We start from the raw sequence: 19354 nt of genomic DNA on the forward strand, positions 1-19354 counted from the left end.
TCTTAAAAATGTTAGGAAATTAAGGCGCTTTCTAAATAAACAGGATTGTGAGAAATTAATTCATGCATTTATCTCTAGTAGGATTGACTACTGCAATGCGGTGTTCACTGGCTGTTCAAACTGTTCTCTATACAGCCTCCAGTTAATCCAAAATGCGCTGCAAGAATTATTACAAGAACAAGAAAATATGAACACATAACCCCAGTTCTTAAATCTTTACACTGGCTCCCAGTTAAGTTTAGGGCAGATTTCAAAATCCTCCTTTTAACATATAAAGCATTAAATGGCCAAGGTCCGCTTACTTGTCTGAACTTATCATGACTTACAAACCTGAGCGCACATTAAGATCTCAAGATGCCGGTCTGCTTAGGATTCCAAGGATTAATAAAATAACAGTGGGAGGTCGAGCTTTTAGTTACAGGGCCCCTAAACTGTGGAATGGTCTTCCTGCTTCCATAAGAGATGCCCCTTCAGTCTCAGCCTTTAAATCCCGGCTGAAGACTCACTACTTCAGTTTAGCATATCCTGACTAGAGCTGCTGATTAACTGTACATACTGCATCTCTGTTGTTAGTCATTAGCACTATAACATAAGTAACATGATAATTATATTTGAATACTAACCCTCACCTATTCTGTTTCTTTCTCGGTACCCAAATGTGGCATTGGTGCCACGCCCACCTGCCAAGTTGTTTGCCTGCCTAAGGTAAAGTCATCCCTGATGGAGGATCACAGGAATCATGGGAAAGAGGGTCCTTTCATCGGAGCAACGTTTCAGCCGTGGCATGGCCAAATGGGGAGGCAGCTAGATGGATGAGGTCTCCAGGACTCTAAAAATATCCAAACCTAATTATGTCATATCATCTACTGTTAAACCGTACTTCTAAAATTTTTATTATTATGCTGTCTTAAGGAATTGTTCTGTTCTGTGTATTGTATTGTATTGACCCCCTTCTTTTGACACCCACTGCACGCCCAACCTACCTGGAAAGGGGTCTCTCTTTGAACTGCCTTTCCCGAGGTTTCTTCCATTTTTCCCTACAAGGGTTTTTTTTGGGAGTTTTTCCTTGTCTTCTCAGAGAGTCAAGGCTGGGGGGCTGTCAAGAGGCAGGGCCTGTTAAAGCCCATTGCGGCACTTCCTGTGTGATTTTGGGCTATACAAAAATAAACTGTATTGTATTGTATTGTATTCTATGCCTTGCTCAAGGACCCAATGAAGTAGATTCACTTTTGGCGTTTACGGGATTCGAACTGGAAACCGTCCGATTGCCAGTGCAGACCCCTAGCCTCAGAGCCACCAGTCCGCCCATGATATCACCCAAATGGTATCCAAAATATTCTTCGCAGATATGATGTCCTAAACTAGTATTCTCAAAGCCACATACCTGTAATCCAGTTTAGGGTTTGAGAAGGGGGTAGCGGAGCCTATCCTGGTAGTACTGGTTGAAAGCAGGTGCCAATACTGGACTATGCATCAGTCCATCACAGGGCCCTTTTATGCCACACACCTACACTGTGACCAATTTGGAGACACTGGGTGTCTTTGTGGATGTGGGAGGATATCCAAAGTACCTGGAGGAGAACCCATGCAGATAAGAGGATAACATGCTGACTCCACACAAACAATGATTGGGTGCAGGATTCAAAACTAGGATTCTGGATCTTTATGTACTGCAGTACTGTGTCATCAACAAGAAATCTTCAGATGAGAAATACTTTTCGAGTGTATTTAGACGTATGGAATGCATAATTACAGTCAACTTTTTAACTTGGGGTTCCTAAGCACAGAAATCCCAACAACACCTCAAAATGCCCATTTGAGTGGGGAAAATGATTAAACCCTGGGTAGTCATTAAAGGGCAAACACAGCATGCTTATAATTAATGAAAACAAATTCCTTGAAAATGATAATCCAATAGAAAACAAGTCCCAAAAAACACAATTTCAAAAACAGGTAAAAACCAAGCAATAATAATCGAAATCTCACAAACTCACCAACACCACAAGCACATTCAATGAACCAATGAACTGCAAGGGACTGCTTGTTTCCTCAGCCATTAAAGAGATGTTCAGGTGGCCCCGTGCCTTGGGGAACACACCCAAAAAATACAGGGAACATAACAGAACAGGCAGCGAGGCATACAAATTATAAATATATACATAACAAATAAGAACCATCATACAAAAAATTAACAAAAATAAAAGAATCAAAAATGGACACAAAAGACATAAAATAGGAATTTGAACTCCAGCCAGCGATGGAACCCAGGCTGAAATATAACAGAAATAATCATAAAAAGCAAGGTGGCCTCATTCGAGACTTAAGACAATAATGAAATGTAAGAGATGTGTAAGTTTAGTGTGTGGATGATTTGTGTGTCAGACCACCAGACTCTTATTTAAAATTGAGGTCCCATCCTCAGACCTCCTTTACATTCACACTAACCTTCAAAGCTTCTTCTGCTGCTTCTAAACCAGGTCTTGCTGCTTCTAGTTTGCCCTCAGCAATGGCTTTATCAGCCTCAATGTCATCCACGATGGCCTGGGCTTTGTCCTTCACTTTCTGCACTTGTGCTTTCACAGCCTCGGCAGCCTGGGCCTTCTCTGTGACCTCCTGAAGCACTTTGTCTGCTTTGATGGATGCAACAGCTAAGTCTGCTTCCTTCACTGCCAGTTCCTTGGACAGCAGATTAATTGATTCTTCCGCCTCATTGAGCTTTGCCAAACCTGGGGTTCAACATGGAAGGATTGGGTTAATTAACACCTGGACAAATTCTAATTGAAAAGATCTCTTCTAGATTAGGAATCAAAATCAATATTCATGATTGCACAATAAGCAGCAAATGTTCTACCTAGAACTGTGGTGGAACCAAAGGAAAAAAAATGAATGTTTTGTTTAAGTGTACCTACATTTGAACGTACTGTGTGCTTTTTATTTTTAAATATGCCAAGGGTTCAGACCTTCTCAATAATTATTTTATACATTCATCTATTTGCAGAACCTGTGTAATTAAATTACGGGATCAAAAGGGGCTACGGCTTCGTCAGGAAATCAAAACATGCTGGCACACACATATCCTTCTCTCAGACAGGATTCACGCCTCTGCACTGTTTGGTATGTTGCAGCCTTGTGCTAAAACCACTTAAATTCATTTTAACCCTCATCAAGCAACACTCCATATTTGAGAATGACAGGATAAAAGAGGATATTTTACATTTTTTTTGTAATATCTTATTAAAAATAAGAAATGAAACATCACATTGACACAAGCATTCAGATCCTTTATTCACTACTTAAGGCTGATTCTGCGTCAAACCTACGGTGTAGCCACAAAAATGTGGGTAAATGAGGGGGTACCCAAAAATAACCGGAATCTGTACTTGTCGCACAATCTCGACTTAGCTGTGAATTTCGCCGCTAAGTGAAGCATACTTACAGTATTCTGTGGCAGTCTGCCGAGTGGGGTTGCTCTGTATTGTACGTACGGCATTTCATGTCGGTTTTTCTTGGCGCTTATTAAACGCGTTAATGTGATTTTTGTGATGGGTGATCATAAAGAACAGCGAGTCTGCGTTCAATTTTGTTTTCTTTGTAGTGAAACTGTGGTGAGGCTTGAATCTGCTTTGACAGAGGAAGCCTTAAGTAAAACACAGGTCTATGAGTGGTTTTCACGTTTCATACGAGGGGGAAATAGCACTCGAAGACCAACCAAGATCTGGCCGACCTTCCACAATTAGGAATGATGAAAATATTGAAAAAGTTTGCAATTCAATTTACAAAGATCATTGTCGGACTAGTGAAGAGATTTCTGAATTAACTTGTGTGTCTTGGAGTTCTCGCCACCCTCCCTACTCGCCTGATCTTTGCTCTTTGCAACTTTTTCTTGTTCCCAATGTCACGCACGTGCAAGTAGGAGGACGTTGTTCGGACCAAATGAGAGTAATTCCACGCCAGGCCAGAGGGTGGCGGGTTGCACTAAACCTTCTTTTGTTGTCTCTGTAGACCAACCGCGGGAAAATCTGTCTGACTCATCCCTGAAGACATCACTTTCGGTTCTGGCGCCTAGGACTACATCACTTCCGTTTGTGACGTCAGAAGAAGGTCACTTCTGGACAGGATACATGTGTGTGAATGAGAGGGAGGTCAGTGGAATGGTGAGGATGCAGGGAGTAGAGTTGGGGAATACTTGGGATCAACAATACAGAGTAACGGGGAGTGTGGAAGAGAGGTAAAGAAGAGAGTGCAGGCAGGGTGGAGTGGGTGGAGAAGAGTGTCAGGAGTGACATGTGACAGATAGAAGTGAAAGGGAAGGTCTACAGGATGGTAGTGAGACCAGCTATGGTATATAGGTTGGAAACGGTGGCACTGACCAGAAAGCAGGGGACAGAGCTGGAGGTGGCAGAGTTAAAGATGTTAAGATTAGCATTGGGTGTGATGAGGATGGACAGGATTAGAAATGAGGACATTAGAGCGTCAGCTCAGATGGGACGATGTGCAGAGGAGGGATTCTGGGCATATTGGGAGAAGGATATTAAGGATATCTCGATGAATGCTCAGTAATCCAGGTAAGGAAATTCTAGAAAGTTGATTCAGTTCATCTGGACATAGTTCTTTTCCAGGGTGATACGTTACATCACTCATCCAAGTAACGTCAGTCTCAGTTGACTGCAGGTTTCTCCAACCTTTTGCATAATGACCGAAACTAACACCATTGGCTAACAAGGGGCCGTGTGATCAATAATATGAAAATTGTCCATTGATCAATGGCCATGAGTACCATTCATAGAGAGTTGGGGAATGGCTGGAATCACAGCATTGTAAGATGGTGAAAGATGGACCCTTATGCCCCCTCCTTGGTTCAGAGATAGTTGTTCATTTTACACATAAATGGCCTCCTTGACTCCTCGCTCAAACCAGCGTTCCTCACTGTCCAGGATGTGCACATCTTCATCATTGAAAGAGTGACCACTGTCCTGTAGATGTAAATAGACTGCAGAGACTGTTTATAAGGCTGGAGAAACTTGCAGTCAACTAAGACTGAGGAAGTCACTTGGATGAGTGATGTAACGTATCTCCCTGGAAAAGAACTACGTTCAGATGAACTGAATCAACTTTCTAGGACGTTAAGGATAGAACTGCCAGGCAAGAGGAAAAGAGGAAGGTCTAAGAGGAGGTTTATGGAAGAGGTGACAGAGGACATGCAGGTGATAGGTGTAACAGAGCAAGATGGAGAGGACACAAAGGTATGGAAACAGATGATCCGCTGTAGCAACCCCTGATGGGAGCAGCTGAAAGAACAAGAAGAAGAAGAAGAAGAAGAAGAAGAAGAAGCTGTTTTAATAGCAGCAGTATAGTAATCTTCTGTTGGTGGTAGACTAGGTTGAAGTAAAGGAATAAAAATAAAAGACAGGGTCAGTGATTAAATATGTTGAATACAATAAGCACAGTGAGACAGGTAAGTGGTTACAGATAACAATTGTATAGCTGATTTTGGCTTCCTATCCTTCATTAAGAAAAGAAAATATACAGATACCATTTAGGTGACCATCACAGATGATCTAATAAGATGATTAAGCAGAATTCTTACCTGTCCTCATGCGTTCAGCAAGCATCCCCACATAAGCAATCTTCTCACTGTAGATGATTTTGTATCCATCTATGAAGGACAGGTATGACTTTGGCGTCACATAGGTCTGACGTCGAAAGCGCTCAAAGTACTCCACACACTTTTCCGCCACCAGATCTTGAAAGGTTCCCATGGTGTTCACCACATTGTGCTTCACTTCGTCTGAACACTCGATTTTGTAAGCGCTCAGAAAGTACTGAGCCACAGCCACCAGAGCATCCTTAGGCCATCGCTGAAACCAGTCCATAGTGCAACCGGAAATGAGCCCAGGGAACTTCAGAGCTCGGGTGCGAAACTTCTCTCCCACAGGTGAGAAACAGAGAATAACATGGAGATTACTGCGTACTCGTGACAGAAAATAGTCGTAAAGGTTCTCTGGAGTGGGGACTCGTCGAGGATATTCCTTCTTCATTACTCCGATAAGGTCTTGAGTGATCTCATCCACCTCGTCACGGGCAAATAGGTTTGAAACCTCGCCGGAGGCCAACACGTTGTTCATATACTCCAAGAAAGACTCGTCTTTAATTTCATTGTCCGTGAAGATAAAAGTGATGCCTTTTCCCTTTTGACCGGCTGTCCGATAGAGCTGCTTAAGATCTTCCATAAGATTGCTAGTGTTGTATGTTCTAAAAAATACAATAAAATATTAAACTGTGCTCTTCTATTACTACTTTTCTCTCTTGCTATAAAGGAATATATAATGATGATGTAGCTCAAGGCTTTAAAAAAATAACAATAAATGGAAAGAATTAGCCAGTGGATAAAAAACAAGGATGACAACTACAATCTGGGGTTTAAAAAAGAAATTCTCGTATGACTCAAAATGTAAGATGCTACTTATGATTTATTAATATTGATTTAACAAACTCTGCACAAAAAACATACTTGTGATTAATTATTAACTGGGCTTACCTTGTAGGAAATGAGGAGAAATTGAATTTTGTTAATTAATTATCAATCTTTGGCAATGCTGGTGATTAATAAAATAATTCGGTAAGGCTTTTACTTTATTTACCTTTCCTTTCCCTGCTGTAGGAGGCATCTCCGGCCATTAAACTTACTGCACATCAAGGTAGTTGAAGCGCTTTTGATTAAAGACAGCGTTTCTCAACCTTTAAGTATTTGCGACCCGAGTTTTCATAACAGTTTTAATCATGGCCCTTTTTTTGAAAGGAGCCCACTAATATCAATTTGTTCTTTTTTAATTAATGATATATCATAGATGCATATTTTATTATACCTACTTAACTTTTATCGACATTTATCTAACTCTATATTTATTGTTCTAGTATCAGAATGTAGTTTAAGTTCATTTGTTTTGGTTTCAATAGATGCATTTTTCATATTTTTGATTCTTGTCTTCTTTTTTTCATATCTTTGCGACCCCCTTTTTGTTACTTCGCGCCCCCCAGATTGAGAACCACTGATTTAAGAAACAGAATAATACAATTATTTTGTGGACAAATTTGTTAGTAACCCTCCATGAAATACAAAGAGCTCACAATTGTCTTTGAAGTAACTTGAAACTGACCAAAGTCATTGGCACTCATCGTTGTTTATTCCACATTTAACAAAAATCTTACTTTCATTTAGAGTTTGGATTCAACAGAAATGGACAACACTTGCTTGGAGCAGGAGGAGTAGGACAGAGAAGGAGGAGGATGATAATAATAATAATAATAATAATAAAATACTCGGCACGGTGGCGCAGTGGGAAGTGCTGCTGCCTCACAGTAAGGAGACCTGGGTTCACTTCCCGGGTCCTCCCTATGTGGAGTTTGCATGTTCTCCCCGTGTCTGCGTCGGTTTCCTCCCACAGTCCAAAGACATGCAGGTTAGGTGCACTGGCGATTCTAAGTTGTCCCTAGTGTGTGTGTGTGTGTGCCCCGTGGTGGGCTGGCACCCTGCCCGGGGTTTGTTTCCTTCCTTATGCCCTATGTTGGCTGCGATTGGCTCCAGCAGACCCCCGTGACCCTGTAGTTAGGATATAGCAGGTTGGATAATAATAATACATTTCATTTATATAGTGCCTTTCTCATGCTCAGGGTGTGTTTGTGCTGTGTTATACAGAGGATTCCAGAAGAGCCTGTGAGGTACTGGAAATCATTACATTTAAACCCGTGATTGTATTTGTGTTGGTTGTGTCAAGGGTTTGAGGCTCAGTGGCACCACCTATCTGTCACAGTGATCACTGAGAGGTCATACATAATGACTGTACAATACCTTGGAAAAAAAGAATTTTTATTTAAATTAACTTAAATTTAAATTTGAAATTGTCAGGTCATATTCTGGATATTATACCTCCGCCTTCAAAGAAGCCTGGGACATTCTTGTTCTAAGCATTTTAGCCATAATAAACTGTTGTTTAATGTCAAGTACTGTGCCAACCAGCCACCAAATGGCTGCTGTTTTGCCCGTCTTTAAAATTCTTAAAAATTGTTTCTAAAATCCTGGCAAAGGCTGTCCTGTTGCAGCTTCTGGTGTTCCCCAATAAACATCAGGTGTTTGGAAAGTTCCAATCAAAGTCCAGTTTCAGGGCATCCACAGTACAGGATCTGCCTTGGTGAGACTGGTGACCATTGATCTTTTCCTGGGGACTGTACCTTGCTAAATTTAAGTGCTGCTTTTGACACAATTGACCACGCCACCTTGATAGATCATTTGGAGTAGGTGGCAGGTATCAAAGGTATGGCTGTTGCTGTGACCATCAGTTTTTTGCTCTAGTGAAAGATTAATTTTAGGATAACATAGCATTCATCTTAAAGAAATAGCATAAATGCTTAATAAATGTCAGAAACCTGCTCAGGCACACCAGGAAACCAGATAAAGGTCAAGTGAACGACAAAATGTACACTGAAATATAAGAATCGGTTTAGGAAAAATACTGAGATGGTCAAGTAAATAATGTGTAATATACAAAATGTACTGAAGGATGACTAAGAAATGAGCAGATGTCCTATAAACGAGAATGGACAATTGTTATATGCGCAGAAATTTCAAGGGTGGCGGCGCAACTCAAAGGTGTAAGAAGAACCAGAAAGTCAGAGAGGTGAGATTACATTGGTTTGGACATGTGCAGAGGAGAGATGCTGGGTATATTGGGAAAAGGATGTTAACGACAGAGCTGCCAGGCAAGAGGAGAAGAGGAAGATCTAAGAGAAAGTTTATGGATGTTGTGAGCAGAGGACATGAAGGTGGTGGGTGTGACAGAGCAAGATGTAGAGGACAGGAAGATATGGAAACAGATGATCTGCTGTGGCGACCCCTAATGGGAGCAGCCGAAAGAAGAAGAAGACGACTTTTATTTTATATACATCATTTGGGTGTAAACCAATGAACCAACTAGAGTAAAATGTATGCATTGATTGACACTGTATGTAAATTCAGTAGTTTATAAAATGAACCCCTATTCTTTGTTTCTCTGATCATTCTGACCTTTCTACGACACTCTCTTGCCCTGACCAAGGTGTTTCTCGTCCAGTTTCTCAGTTTGTCTGGAAGAGCAACTCTAGGGAGTGTCCTTGTGGTTCCAAAATTCTTCCATTTCACAATCATCAAGGCCACTGTGCTCCTGGGAACACTCAAAGCTTTAGAGATGGCTTTATCCCATTGCCATGATGTTTGCCTCACCACAGTTTGATCATGGAGGTCTACACTGAGTTTTTTTCATTTTGTTTTATTTTTTAGCCTGACTTGCAGAGTCCCTGTGGACTTTGATGTTTGCTGATGACATTGTGATCTGTAGTGATAGTAGGGAGCAGGTTGAGGAGACCCTGGAGAGGTGGAGATCTGCTCTAGAGAGGAGAGGAATGAAGGCCGCTATGAACCAGACAGAATACATGTGTGTAAAAGAGAAGGAGGTCAGTGGAATGGTGAGGATGAATAGAGTAGTGCTGGTGAAGGTAGAGGAGTTTACATACTTGGGATCAACAGTACAGAGGAATAGGGATTGTGGAAGAGAGGTGAAGAAGAGAGTGCAGACAGGGTGGAGTGGGTGGAGAAGAGTGTCAGGAGTAATTTGTGACAGACGGGTATCAGCAAGAGTGACAGTGAACATCTACAGAACGGTAGTGAGACCAGCTCTGTTATATGGGTTGGTGACGGTGGCACAGGAGACAGAGCTGGAGGTGGCAGAGTTAAAGTTGTTAAGATTAGCATTGGGTGTGATGAGGATGGACAGAATTAGAAATGAGGACATTAGAGGGTCAGCTCAGGTTGGTCAGTGTGCAGAGGAGAGATTCTGGGTATATTGGGAGAAGGATGTTAAGGATATCTTGATGAATGCTCAGTAATCCAGGTAAGAAAATTCTATATAGTTGATTCAGTTCAGGGTCAACTCAGGTGGGACGGTTGGGAGACAAAAGTCAGAGAGGCGAGATTGCGTTGGTTTGGACATTTTCAGAGGAGGGATGCTGAGTATATTGGGAGAAGGATGCTAAGGATATAGCTGCCAGGTAAGAGGAGAAGAGGAAGGCCTAAGAGAAGGTTTATGGATGTGGTGAGAGAGGACATGCAGATGATGGGTGTGACAGAACAAGATGACGAGGACAGAAAGATTTGGAAGAAGATGATCTGCTGTGGCAACCCCTAACAGGAGTAGCTGAAAGAAGAAGAAGAAGAAGCAGTGTGAATTTTAGGAACTTATATAAACAAGTACAGGTGTGTTTCTCTAAATGACGTCCACTCAACTCAGTTAACCACAGGTGGACTCCAACCAAGTTCAAGAAGCATCTCAAGGGGAATTCAAGCAAACAAGTACTTCAGCAAAGGGTCTGAATACTTCACTTTCTGAAAACATGTCTTCACTTTGTTATTATGGGTTATTGACTGTAAACTGATGGACAAATATGTCAAATTTATCCAGTTAAGTTTATATCTAAAAACCAAATAAAGTGCGTAGGAAGTGAAGGAGTTGGGATACTTTCATTCTATTGTGAAGTTCCTAATAAAGTATCTATCTATCTATCTATCTATCTATTGTGACAGGCAACCTTGGACATTACCTGGCCAGGACGCTAATGGAATAGAAGAACCGGGGAGAGAGGATTGCTAAGGTAATACCTTCCCTGGGACGCTTGAGGGCAGCCTTCCTGGGTGACTCTGGCACCATGGTTTCCTGCAGGGCATGCTGGAAACTGGAGTTTGGTACAGGCCTGTTGGGTTCCTTGGGGGCCACCAGGGGGCACTGCAGAGCCATTCACTGGATTTCCACCACACCTGATGGGGTGGAAATTGTGATGAACCCCCTGGAGCACTCCCAGGTGCTGAATAAAAGGAGCCGCCTCACTCCATGCTGAGAGCCAGAGTCAGGAGGACGCAGACAAAGCTTGATGGGAGAGGAGTGGAGGCAGAGGAAGAAGGAAAGGAAAAGGATGGTGTTTGATTATTGGTGTTTAGGACCATATTGTGCTGAGGGGAGCAAAAGAAAAGCGCTCCCCTATTGTAAATAAAAGTTGTGCCCTGTCTGTCTGTGTCGTGTTAGGGTGGCTGTATGTGCCCCTGAGTGTTTATCTATCTATCTATCTATCTATCTAGTGTTAAAGCTACTTCAGTAAATTCTACAACTTTAGAAACTTACCGTGTAAGGGTAATCTGGAAGCTCTCGTAACCAGCAATGAAAGAAGACAATCTGGTCAAGCTTTGTTTCCCTGAGCCACCAACCCCTACCAACAGGGCATTTCCTTGTGGAGTGCGAATTATGCGAGAAATCTTCATTAAATGGATCATTGCATCCTGAAAACATAAAAGTGAACAACAGACATGACTGAATGAAAAGGCCATGGTCAGTACATCCATTTGTTTTTGTTTTCCTGGTTTTACTTAGGGTTCACATAAAGGTTTTACTAGCGATTTCAGACCAAGTATTATTTTAAAATTTTGTCCAAATACATAGGAATTTGTGAGAGGATAAAAGGAACAATCAAGAGGTGTAAGAATAAAGACCACAAGACATTGCAAAGGTTTGGGGCAGCCACCCGTATAATTGTTCCCGGCTGCAAAACTTCTTAATCATTAGATCCATGTTCACACGACTCAGTCCAAAACAGAACTAACTCAATATTCAGAAGATGGCGGCTTTAAAGGCCATTAAAGGAAGTGATGTCATCAGGACCAGAACTGGAAGGAATGTCGCTGGCTGCCCCAGAGCTGGGCAGGATTTCCCTAGAATGGTCTATAAGAGATTGAGAGGGAGAATCAGTGCACTTCGCCACCCCCTGGTCCGGCATGGAATTACATGTATTCGAGCCCTTTAGTTGTTTCCTAAACACGCGTGTGTGACAGAGGTAATATATTGTTTGTGCATGAAGTGTTTGGGTATGCAGTGCACATTAAAAAAGTAATACATAACATTTGTCTTAGAATTGGCTCCAGCAGAACCTCGTGACCCTGTAGTTTGGATAAAGCGGGTTGGATGTTGGATGGATGGATTTGTCTTAGAAAACATTATGACGAGACTGCTGCAAAAGTTAAGTAAAGAAACATAGAAATGTAAGAAATTGGCCAATGTTTAATGACCTCTTGGGCACAGCCATCAACAGTGTGTCTGTCTGCACAGAGAGTGTCAACCTTGTTAGAGGTTTACTTAACTTGGCAGTGACATTCATGTGACTCTGGTGACTCTTCCTATGAAGTCAGTAGATGGATTGGGAGAGCATGGGGGGACATGAGGTCGCTGGAAAGGGGTGTGTGGCACTCCAGATATCAGTGCAAATGGACGAAAGTCCAAGTCTTTAGAGTCCTGGTGCTTCCTGTCTTGCTATATGGTTGCGAGACATGAACGCTATCCAGTGACCTGAGACGAAGACTGGACTCCTTTGATACTGTGTCTCTCCGGAAAATCCTTGGGTACCGTTGGTTTGACTTTGTGTTGCTCATGGAGTCCCGAATGAGGCAGATTACCTGCATTGTGAGGGAGCGTCAGTTACGGCACTACGGCCACGTGGCGCGTTTCTCCGAGGGTGATCCAGCTCATAAGATCCTCATTGTTGGGGACCCAAGTGGCTGGACCTGGCCAAAGGGTCGCCCACGTAACACCTGGCTGCGGCAGATAGAGGGCCTTTTCCGGAGGGTGGGACGGCACCGCGTGTCTGCCTGGGGGGTTGCTAACTGGGATCCCGAGTTGTTTGGCGTCACATAGGTCTGACGTGTAGTGGGTGCGACAACGCACTGTACCAGTGCACGCTCCCCAACTTGACTTGACTTGAGAGCCAATGAACCAATCAGAGTAAATGCAAGCTAATAGACCAATCATAGCAGGCAATAATTCAGCCCTGTTATGTAAATTCAGTTATCTATAAGAATGACTCTCTGCCTTAGTTCTGTGACTATTTGCTGACAACTCTGCTCAGAGAACCGTCCCTTAGGAGATTACTGTAACAGGGCGCTCCCTCTTCAAGAAGAGAAATTAAAGATACGTCAACAAGCTTCCTCCTGTCTGATGCTTTACAGCTTTTACTTTTAATATTTTCCACAAATTTAACAAATAAGGCAAGACAGGAAGCTGCCCTACCAGCCAATGAAGTTCTGTGGCATCATGATTACACATTTATGCGGTTGATTAGGACGCTCCTTGAAATTTTCAGGGTGATGTTCAGGATTATATATTTACAAGGTGATTATGATTTTTAAAGGCTAAATTGAGTAGAAATGTGTGTACTTCAGGTTTTCTACATCAGATATTTCTTTGACTTACACATTTTCCTGGCTTTCATCCCTCAGGAAGAAAATGGATGGATGGATGGATGTTGCAGTTTGTTTGTGTTAATAATAGCTGCTCTAAAAAGAGTAAAGTCCCGTATGATGTTCCTCAAGGGTCAATATTAGGTCTTCTTTTTTCTTTTGATATGCTACCCTTGGGGAATATCATCCTTAAGCATGATGTGTTATTATTATTATCATTTGTAATTTTATTAATGATTTTTGAAATCATAAAGTCATATGTTGCTATTGTACGTATATATTCATCTCAAGGTACAGTCATAGGAGTTGACTAACTAAGAATTTCAGTTTATAGTTTACTGTATGTATAATTTGTATGTGACAAATACAATTTGACTTGATTTGATACATAGCTTTATCTTTGTGTTAGGCCTGATGTACATTCTTTATTTTCAGAAATGTGCAATGATATAACTGATATTAAGGTTTAGATATTAACAAACTTTCTTCTTCGCAATGCTGGTAAAACTGAGATTTTACTGATTTGTTCTAAGCATGTTAGGAGTAAGCTACCAGGAGAAAGTTTATGATAAGGGACTAACATAAAGCTGTTCTGTTAGTCCCTTAATCTCCACTAGATGTCACAATCTAACTGAAAGAATCCTACTTTCTTATTTTTATTTATTTATTTGTAACCACCAGGTACCATTAACTAAATAACTGTTAAATTGAAAGAATTTCTCTGAATCAATCAATGTGTGTGCATATAGTTTTTATTTGTATAATAATAATAATAATAATAATAATAATAATAATAATAATAATAATAATAATAACAACAACAACAATAATAATAATAATAATAATAATAATCAATAATAATAATAATAATAATAATAATAATTTCTTCCCACAGTCTAAAGACATGCAGGTTTTATAATAATAATAATAATAATAATAATAATAACAATAACAATAATAATAATAATAATAATAATCATTTCTTCCCACAGTCTAAAGACATGCAGGTAATAATAATAATAATAATAATAATAATAATAATAATAATAATTTCTTCCCACAGTCTAAAGACATGCAGGTTTTATAATAATAATAATAATAATAATAATAATTTCTTCCCACAGTAAAAGACAAATAATAATAATAATAATAATAATAATAATAATAATTTCTTCCCACAGTCTAAAGACATGCAGGTTTTATAATAATATAATAATAATAATAATAATAATAATAATTTCTTCCCACAGTCTAAAGACATGCAGGTTTTAATAATAATAATAATAATAATAATCCCACAGTCTAAAGAATGCAGGTTTTATAATAATAATAATAATAATAATAATAAATAATAATAATAATAATAATAATCATTTCTTCCCACAGTCTAAAGACATGCAGGTTTAATAATAATAATAATAATAATAATAATAATAATTTCTTCACAGTCTAAAGACACAGGTTTTATAATAATAATAATAATCCATTTCTTCCCACAGTCTAAAGACATGCAGGTTAATAATAATAATAATAATAAATTTCTTCCACAGTTAAAGACATCTTCCCACAGTCTAAAGACATCCAGGTTTTATAATAATAATAATAATAATAATAATAATAATAATAATAATAATAATAATAATAATAATAATCATTTCTTCCCACAGTCTAAAGACATGCAGGTTAGGTGCATTGACAATTCTAAATTGTCCCTAGTGAGTGCTTGGTGTGTGTGTGTGCCCTGCGGTAGGCTGGCGCACTTCCCAGGATTTGTTCCCTGCCTTGCACCCTGTGACCCTTAGTTAGGATATAGTGGGTTGGATAATGGATGGATAATAATAATCTCTCTATTATAATAAAAAAAATCTTGGGTGATGAGACTTTTTATCCTGCAACGAGACGTGATCTTTTGAAGAAACTTTTTGGAATGAAGTCCTGCGAGACGGAGACTTTAAACATGAGATTCTTTCAAGTCATACCCTACTTATAATCATTTTCAAACAAGACCACGGTCCTCTCACCTCTCATTCGTCGAAATGCTTTTGACCGACACAGTTCCTGTGCTCACAGCTCTTATAAATTTTAATGTTTTCCTCACTTTAAGTTCCCAATAAAGGAAGACGTATTATGTCCAAATCTTATTGAAGAATTTCATCCCAAAGGGTTATCAACAGAAAAAAATAAGTACACGGGCAATCCTAGCACAGAGAAAGGAGGAAGTCAAACGGATTTACGTGAAAATTGTCAATCGGTTACATGGCAAATTGGTTAAATGCCTATCAATAGACTTTGCTGAAACAGTTGGTGATGATGGTGCGGAAGATGAAAACTTACAATATCATGAAGAATATTTACAACTGTTAACACCGTCTGGTCTTCCACCGACTGAATTACTGTTGAAAGAAGGATGTATCCAAGAAAGGTAATGTAGTACACCTCCCACAGATAACATTAGACACCAAAGGAGATCTTGATATGCTACTCGTATTAAAACGTTAACAGTTTCCCGTTAGAATAGCTTTGGCAAAGACAATTAAAAATCTCAGAGCAAAATATTTGAAAAAGTCGTTTTATTTAATAAAGAGAAAGAAATGAAATGCAATCACGGGCAGTTAAACGTTGCGTGGATGCAAATGTAACACTTCACATGAAAATTACATCAACGACTTTCAATTTAAAATCAGCTTCATATTTGCTTCTGATCGAACACTCCATTGTAGATAAGGGATGCTCTTACGATAAAGGTATATGAGGGCGTGAGATTCAAAATACACAACTCAGTGCAAACGTCGCTTCAGAATAGTTCAGGTATTACCGTGTGGTCACATAGGAGCAATAGAGACAGAGAGAGGTTAGGAGCACAAGTTGATACAGCACAATGCTGCACCCACATACAACAAAAAAAGGCTGTGTGCTCGGTGGTTAATCTCTCAGGTGGGCGGGCGTTAGCATATCATTATCTCTTGGACCAATAGTGTGAGTTTTCCGCATTCGACTTAAACAGGGTGAGGCAGAAAGGACGGATGTTTATTACAAAATCACAAAATTTTAAATTTTTTCTTACAAAGAAATTTATTGAAAGATTTGAGTTCATATTGAAATAGCATTTGACAATTTGTAGGGATGGAAATGCAGGTCTAAATGCAAAATACGCCTTTACCGAAGCGATTACTGAGGCCAAGTTCAGAAAAATGCTTCCGAGCAGATCGACTTGGACTGCGCAGCAGGGCTAGTCGTACGCTTTCCACATTTTCAGGGGAACGTGCTGTTCGTGTAGCCCCCGGTGGTCTTTTGTTTATTAGTGTATCTCGTGTACGAAGTGCTTTAACCCAACGTAGGATAGTGTTACGAGCGGGAACAGCTTTATATCTGTGGATATTGAAATGGCAACGAAACTCACGCTGAACTGCGGTAATAGATTGGTTGTTCCCGACAAAACAGTTGTGCGCAAAAAAAACGGTGTTCTATTGTGCACTTCTCTATGGCTTCAACTAAACCTAACGCCACCTACCACACATCTGTCACTCCACCTAGTGGTGAGTTCTAGCCATTTCAAAGATGTCCGTCCTTTCTGCCTCACCCTGTATGACCGACATTATAAAATACCAGAAATTATACGATAAATCAAGTCCCGACTTATCCGTAGAAGAACTTATCCACAAGTATATACGGTAACTATTTAGAAACCATGAAAAGTATCAACAGCGCCTTATTTTTAACTTGTTTTTTATTTGCGTTTTATTTTGAAGACACGCAGGTCTGTATGTTTCAGTAGTTCTTTCTAAAATAATTCTTTAATAATAATTATTATTATATTATATTATACAGTAAACCCTCATTTATCGCGGTTAATCCGGTCCAGATTCTATCGCGATAAATGAATTTCCGTGAAGTAGGATTCTTTATTTATAAATCGAATATTCTTGCAGTTGGAGCATAGAAAACATGTTTACGACCTTCTAAATACGTTTTTTTAACATTATTACAGCCCTCTAGACATGAAATATCACCCTTTAGTCAAAAGTTTAAACTGTGCTCCATGACAAGACAGAGATGACAGTTCCATCTCACAATTAAAAGAATGCAAACATATCTTCTCTTCAAAGGAGCGCCGTCAGGAGCAGAGAATGTCAGAGAGAGAGAGAGAAAAGCAAACAATCAAAAACCAATAGGGCTGTTCGGCTTTTAAGAATGCGAAACACCGCCAAGCAGCTGCAAAGAAGGGAGCAATGTGAAGGTAGTCTTTCAGCATTTTTTAGAGGAGCGTCCATATCCTCTAGGCCAGTGTGCGAACAGCCCCTCTGCTCACTCCGCCTCCGTCAGGAGCAGAGAATGTCAGAGAGAGTGAGAGAGACAGAGAAAAGCAAACAATCAAAAATCAATACGTGCTGTCCGGGAAGTATGCCAAGCACCGCACGGGAAGAATATCGCATATCATTGAGGATTGGGTAGCTTCTCAGCCATCTGCCAATAGCGTCCCTTGTATGAAATCAACTGGGCAAACCACCTTAGGAAGCATGTACCATAAATTAAAAGACCCATTATCCGGAACCAGCGAAAAATCCGTGATATATATTTAGATATGCTTACATTTAAAATCCGAGATAGGATGAAGCCTCGAAGGTCGAAGCGTGATATAGCGAGGCATCACTGTATAGTGCTTTTCTCACTACTCAGAGCTTAGCAATTGCATGCAGGTTAAGGGCCTTGCTCAAGGGCCCAACAGAGAAGAGTCCCTATTGGCATTTACGGGATTCGAACCGGCAACCTTCCGATTGCCTGTGCAGATCCCTAGCCTCAGAGCCATCACTCTGATGATGATCATTTTTAAAAATCTCTCATTACAAGTTGAAATAAACCTTCTGCTCTCTGGCTTATCATGGCACGGAGTTATCTAATTCAAGCTGAGTCTAGCCTAGGATCAACGTAGGTGTGTTTAGCATTCGCCTTTTTGTCTCCAATGCCCTTAAGGGCTTAAACTGCCCTTGATTATGATGTTCTTGATATAGTGACATTCTGATTTTAAAAACAGGCTGTAAGTGTCATCAGGGATTCCTTGCCAGGAAGGGAGGCAAGAACCCCCTCCCCACCGCGATACACTGGAGAGCAGCATTCTTGTCTTGTTGTCCCTACTTTAAAACCCACAGGCATGATGGGAAAAGTAGCCCCGTGCTACAGTCCAGTGGTTTACTCTATGCCTACCACCGGGGGAACTACAGGGGTGAACCATCTCTGCATTCTAGAGACTTCCGCCTGACCTGGAAGTACTTGCAATACAATGCAATACAATACAATTTATTTTTATATAGCCCAAAATCACACTAGAAGTGCAGCAATGGGCTTTAACAGGCTCTGCCCTTTGACAGGTTCCCCAGACTTGACTCTCTAAGAAGAAAAACTCCCAAAAAAACCCTTGTAGGGTACAAAAATGGAAGAAACCTTGGGAAAGGCAATTCATAGAGAGACTCCTTTCCAGGCAGGTTGGGCGTGCAGTGGGTGTCCAAAAAAAGGGGGGTCTATACAATACAATACACCGAAGAGAACACAAGTCATCCTCAATACAGTATAAAAATAAAAAATGTTACAAGTACAGAGCAGAATTCAACAGTAGATGATATCACATAATAGGATTTGAATTTGTTCAGAGTCCAGGAGACCTCGGCCAGCAAGCTGCCTCCCCCTATTGGCCATTCCACAGGTGAGTCAGCGCTGGGCCAGCCAATCTGAGGAAAGGACCCCTCTACCTGATGATTCCTGTGGTCCTTCCATCGGGCTATACCCTGCCAACAGAAGTACTCCTGGGTCAGAAATAAAAGGAACTGCCCTGCCACACCCAGGCGAGTCAGAGTCGGGAGGTAGCGGGCAACACTCATTGGAGAAGAAGAATGGTTTATTTATTGTGAATTGTGGCGTATTTCTGGAGAAGGATTGTGGAAATGTGCTGATAATGAATAAAAACCTTGTATTTTATTCATTTAACATGTAGAGACCCCCATGACCCTGTGTTAGTTGGTTAATGACTGACTGACTGACTGCTTTACTGTGTCT

At 40.5% G+C, this 19354-nt stretch overlaps 1 protein-coding gene across 1 annotated transcript in view; it reads right to left on the reverse strand.

Moving 5' to 3' along the window:
• LOC120529938 (dynein heavy chain 5, axonemal-like) overlaps nucleotides 1–19354 on the reverse strand; it is a 331615-nt gene that overhangs the window by 86558 nt on the left and 225703 nt on the right. The window contains exons 53-55 of the mRNA XM_039754147.1: nucleotides 11205–11359; nucleotides 5588–6252; nucleotides 2446–2726 (exon numbers count right to left, since the gene is read on the reverse strand). Coding sequence (XP_039610081.1) covers nucleotides 2446–2726; nucleotides 5588–6252; nucleotides 11205–11359 — 1101 coding nt within the window. The remainder of the gene's footprint in view (nucleotides 1–2445; nucleotides 2727–5587; nucleotides 6253–11204; nucleotides 11360–19354) is intronic.

The sequence above is a fragment of the Polypterus senegalus genome, chromosome 5 (assembly GCF_016835505.1).
Source record: "Polypterus senegalus isolate Bchr_013 chromosome 5, ASM1683550v1, whole genome shotgun sequence".
In the NCBI taxonomy this organism is placed as follows: domain Eukaryota; kingdom Metazoa; phylum Chordata; class Cladistia; order Polypteriformes; family Polypteridae; genus Polypterus; species Polypterus senegalus.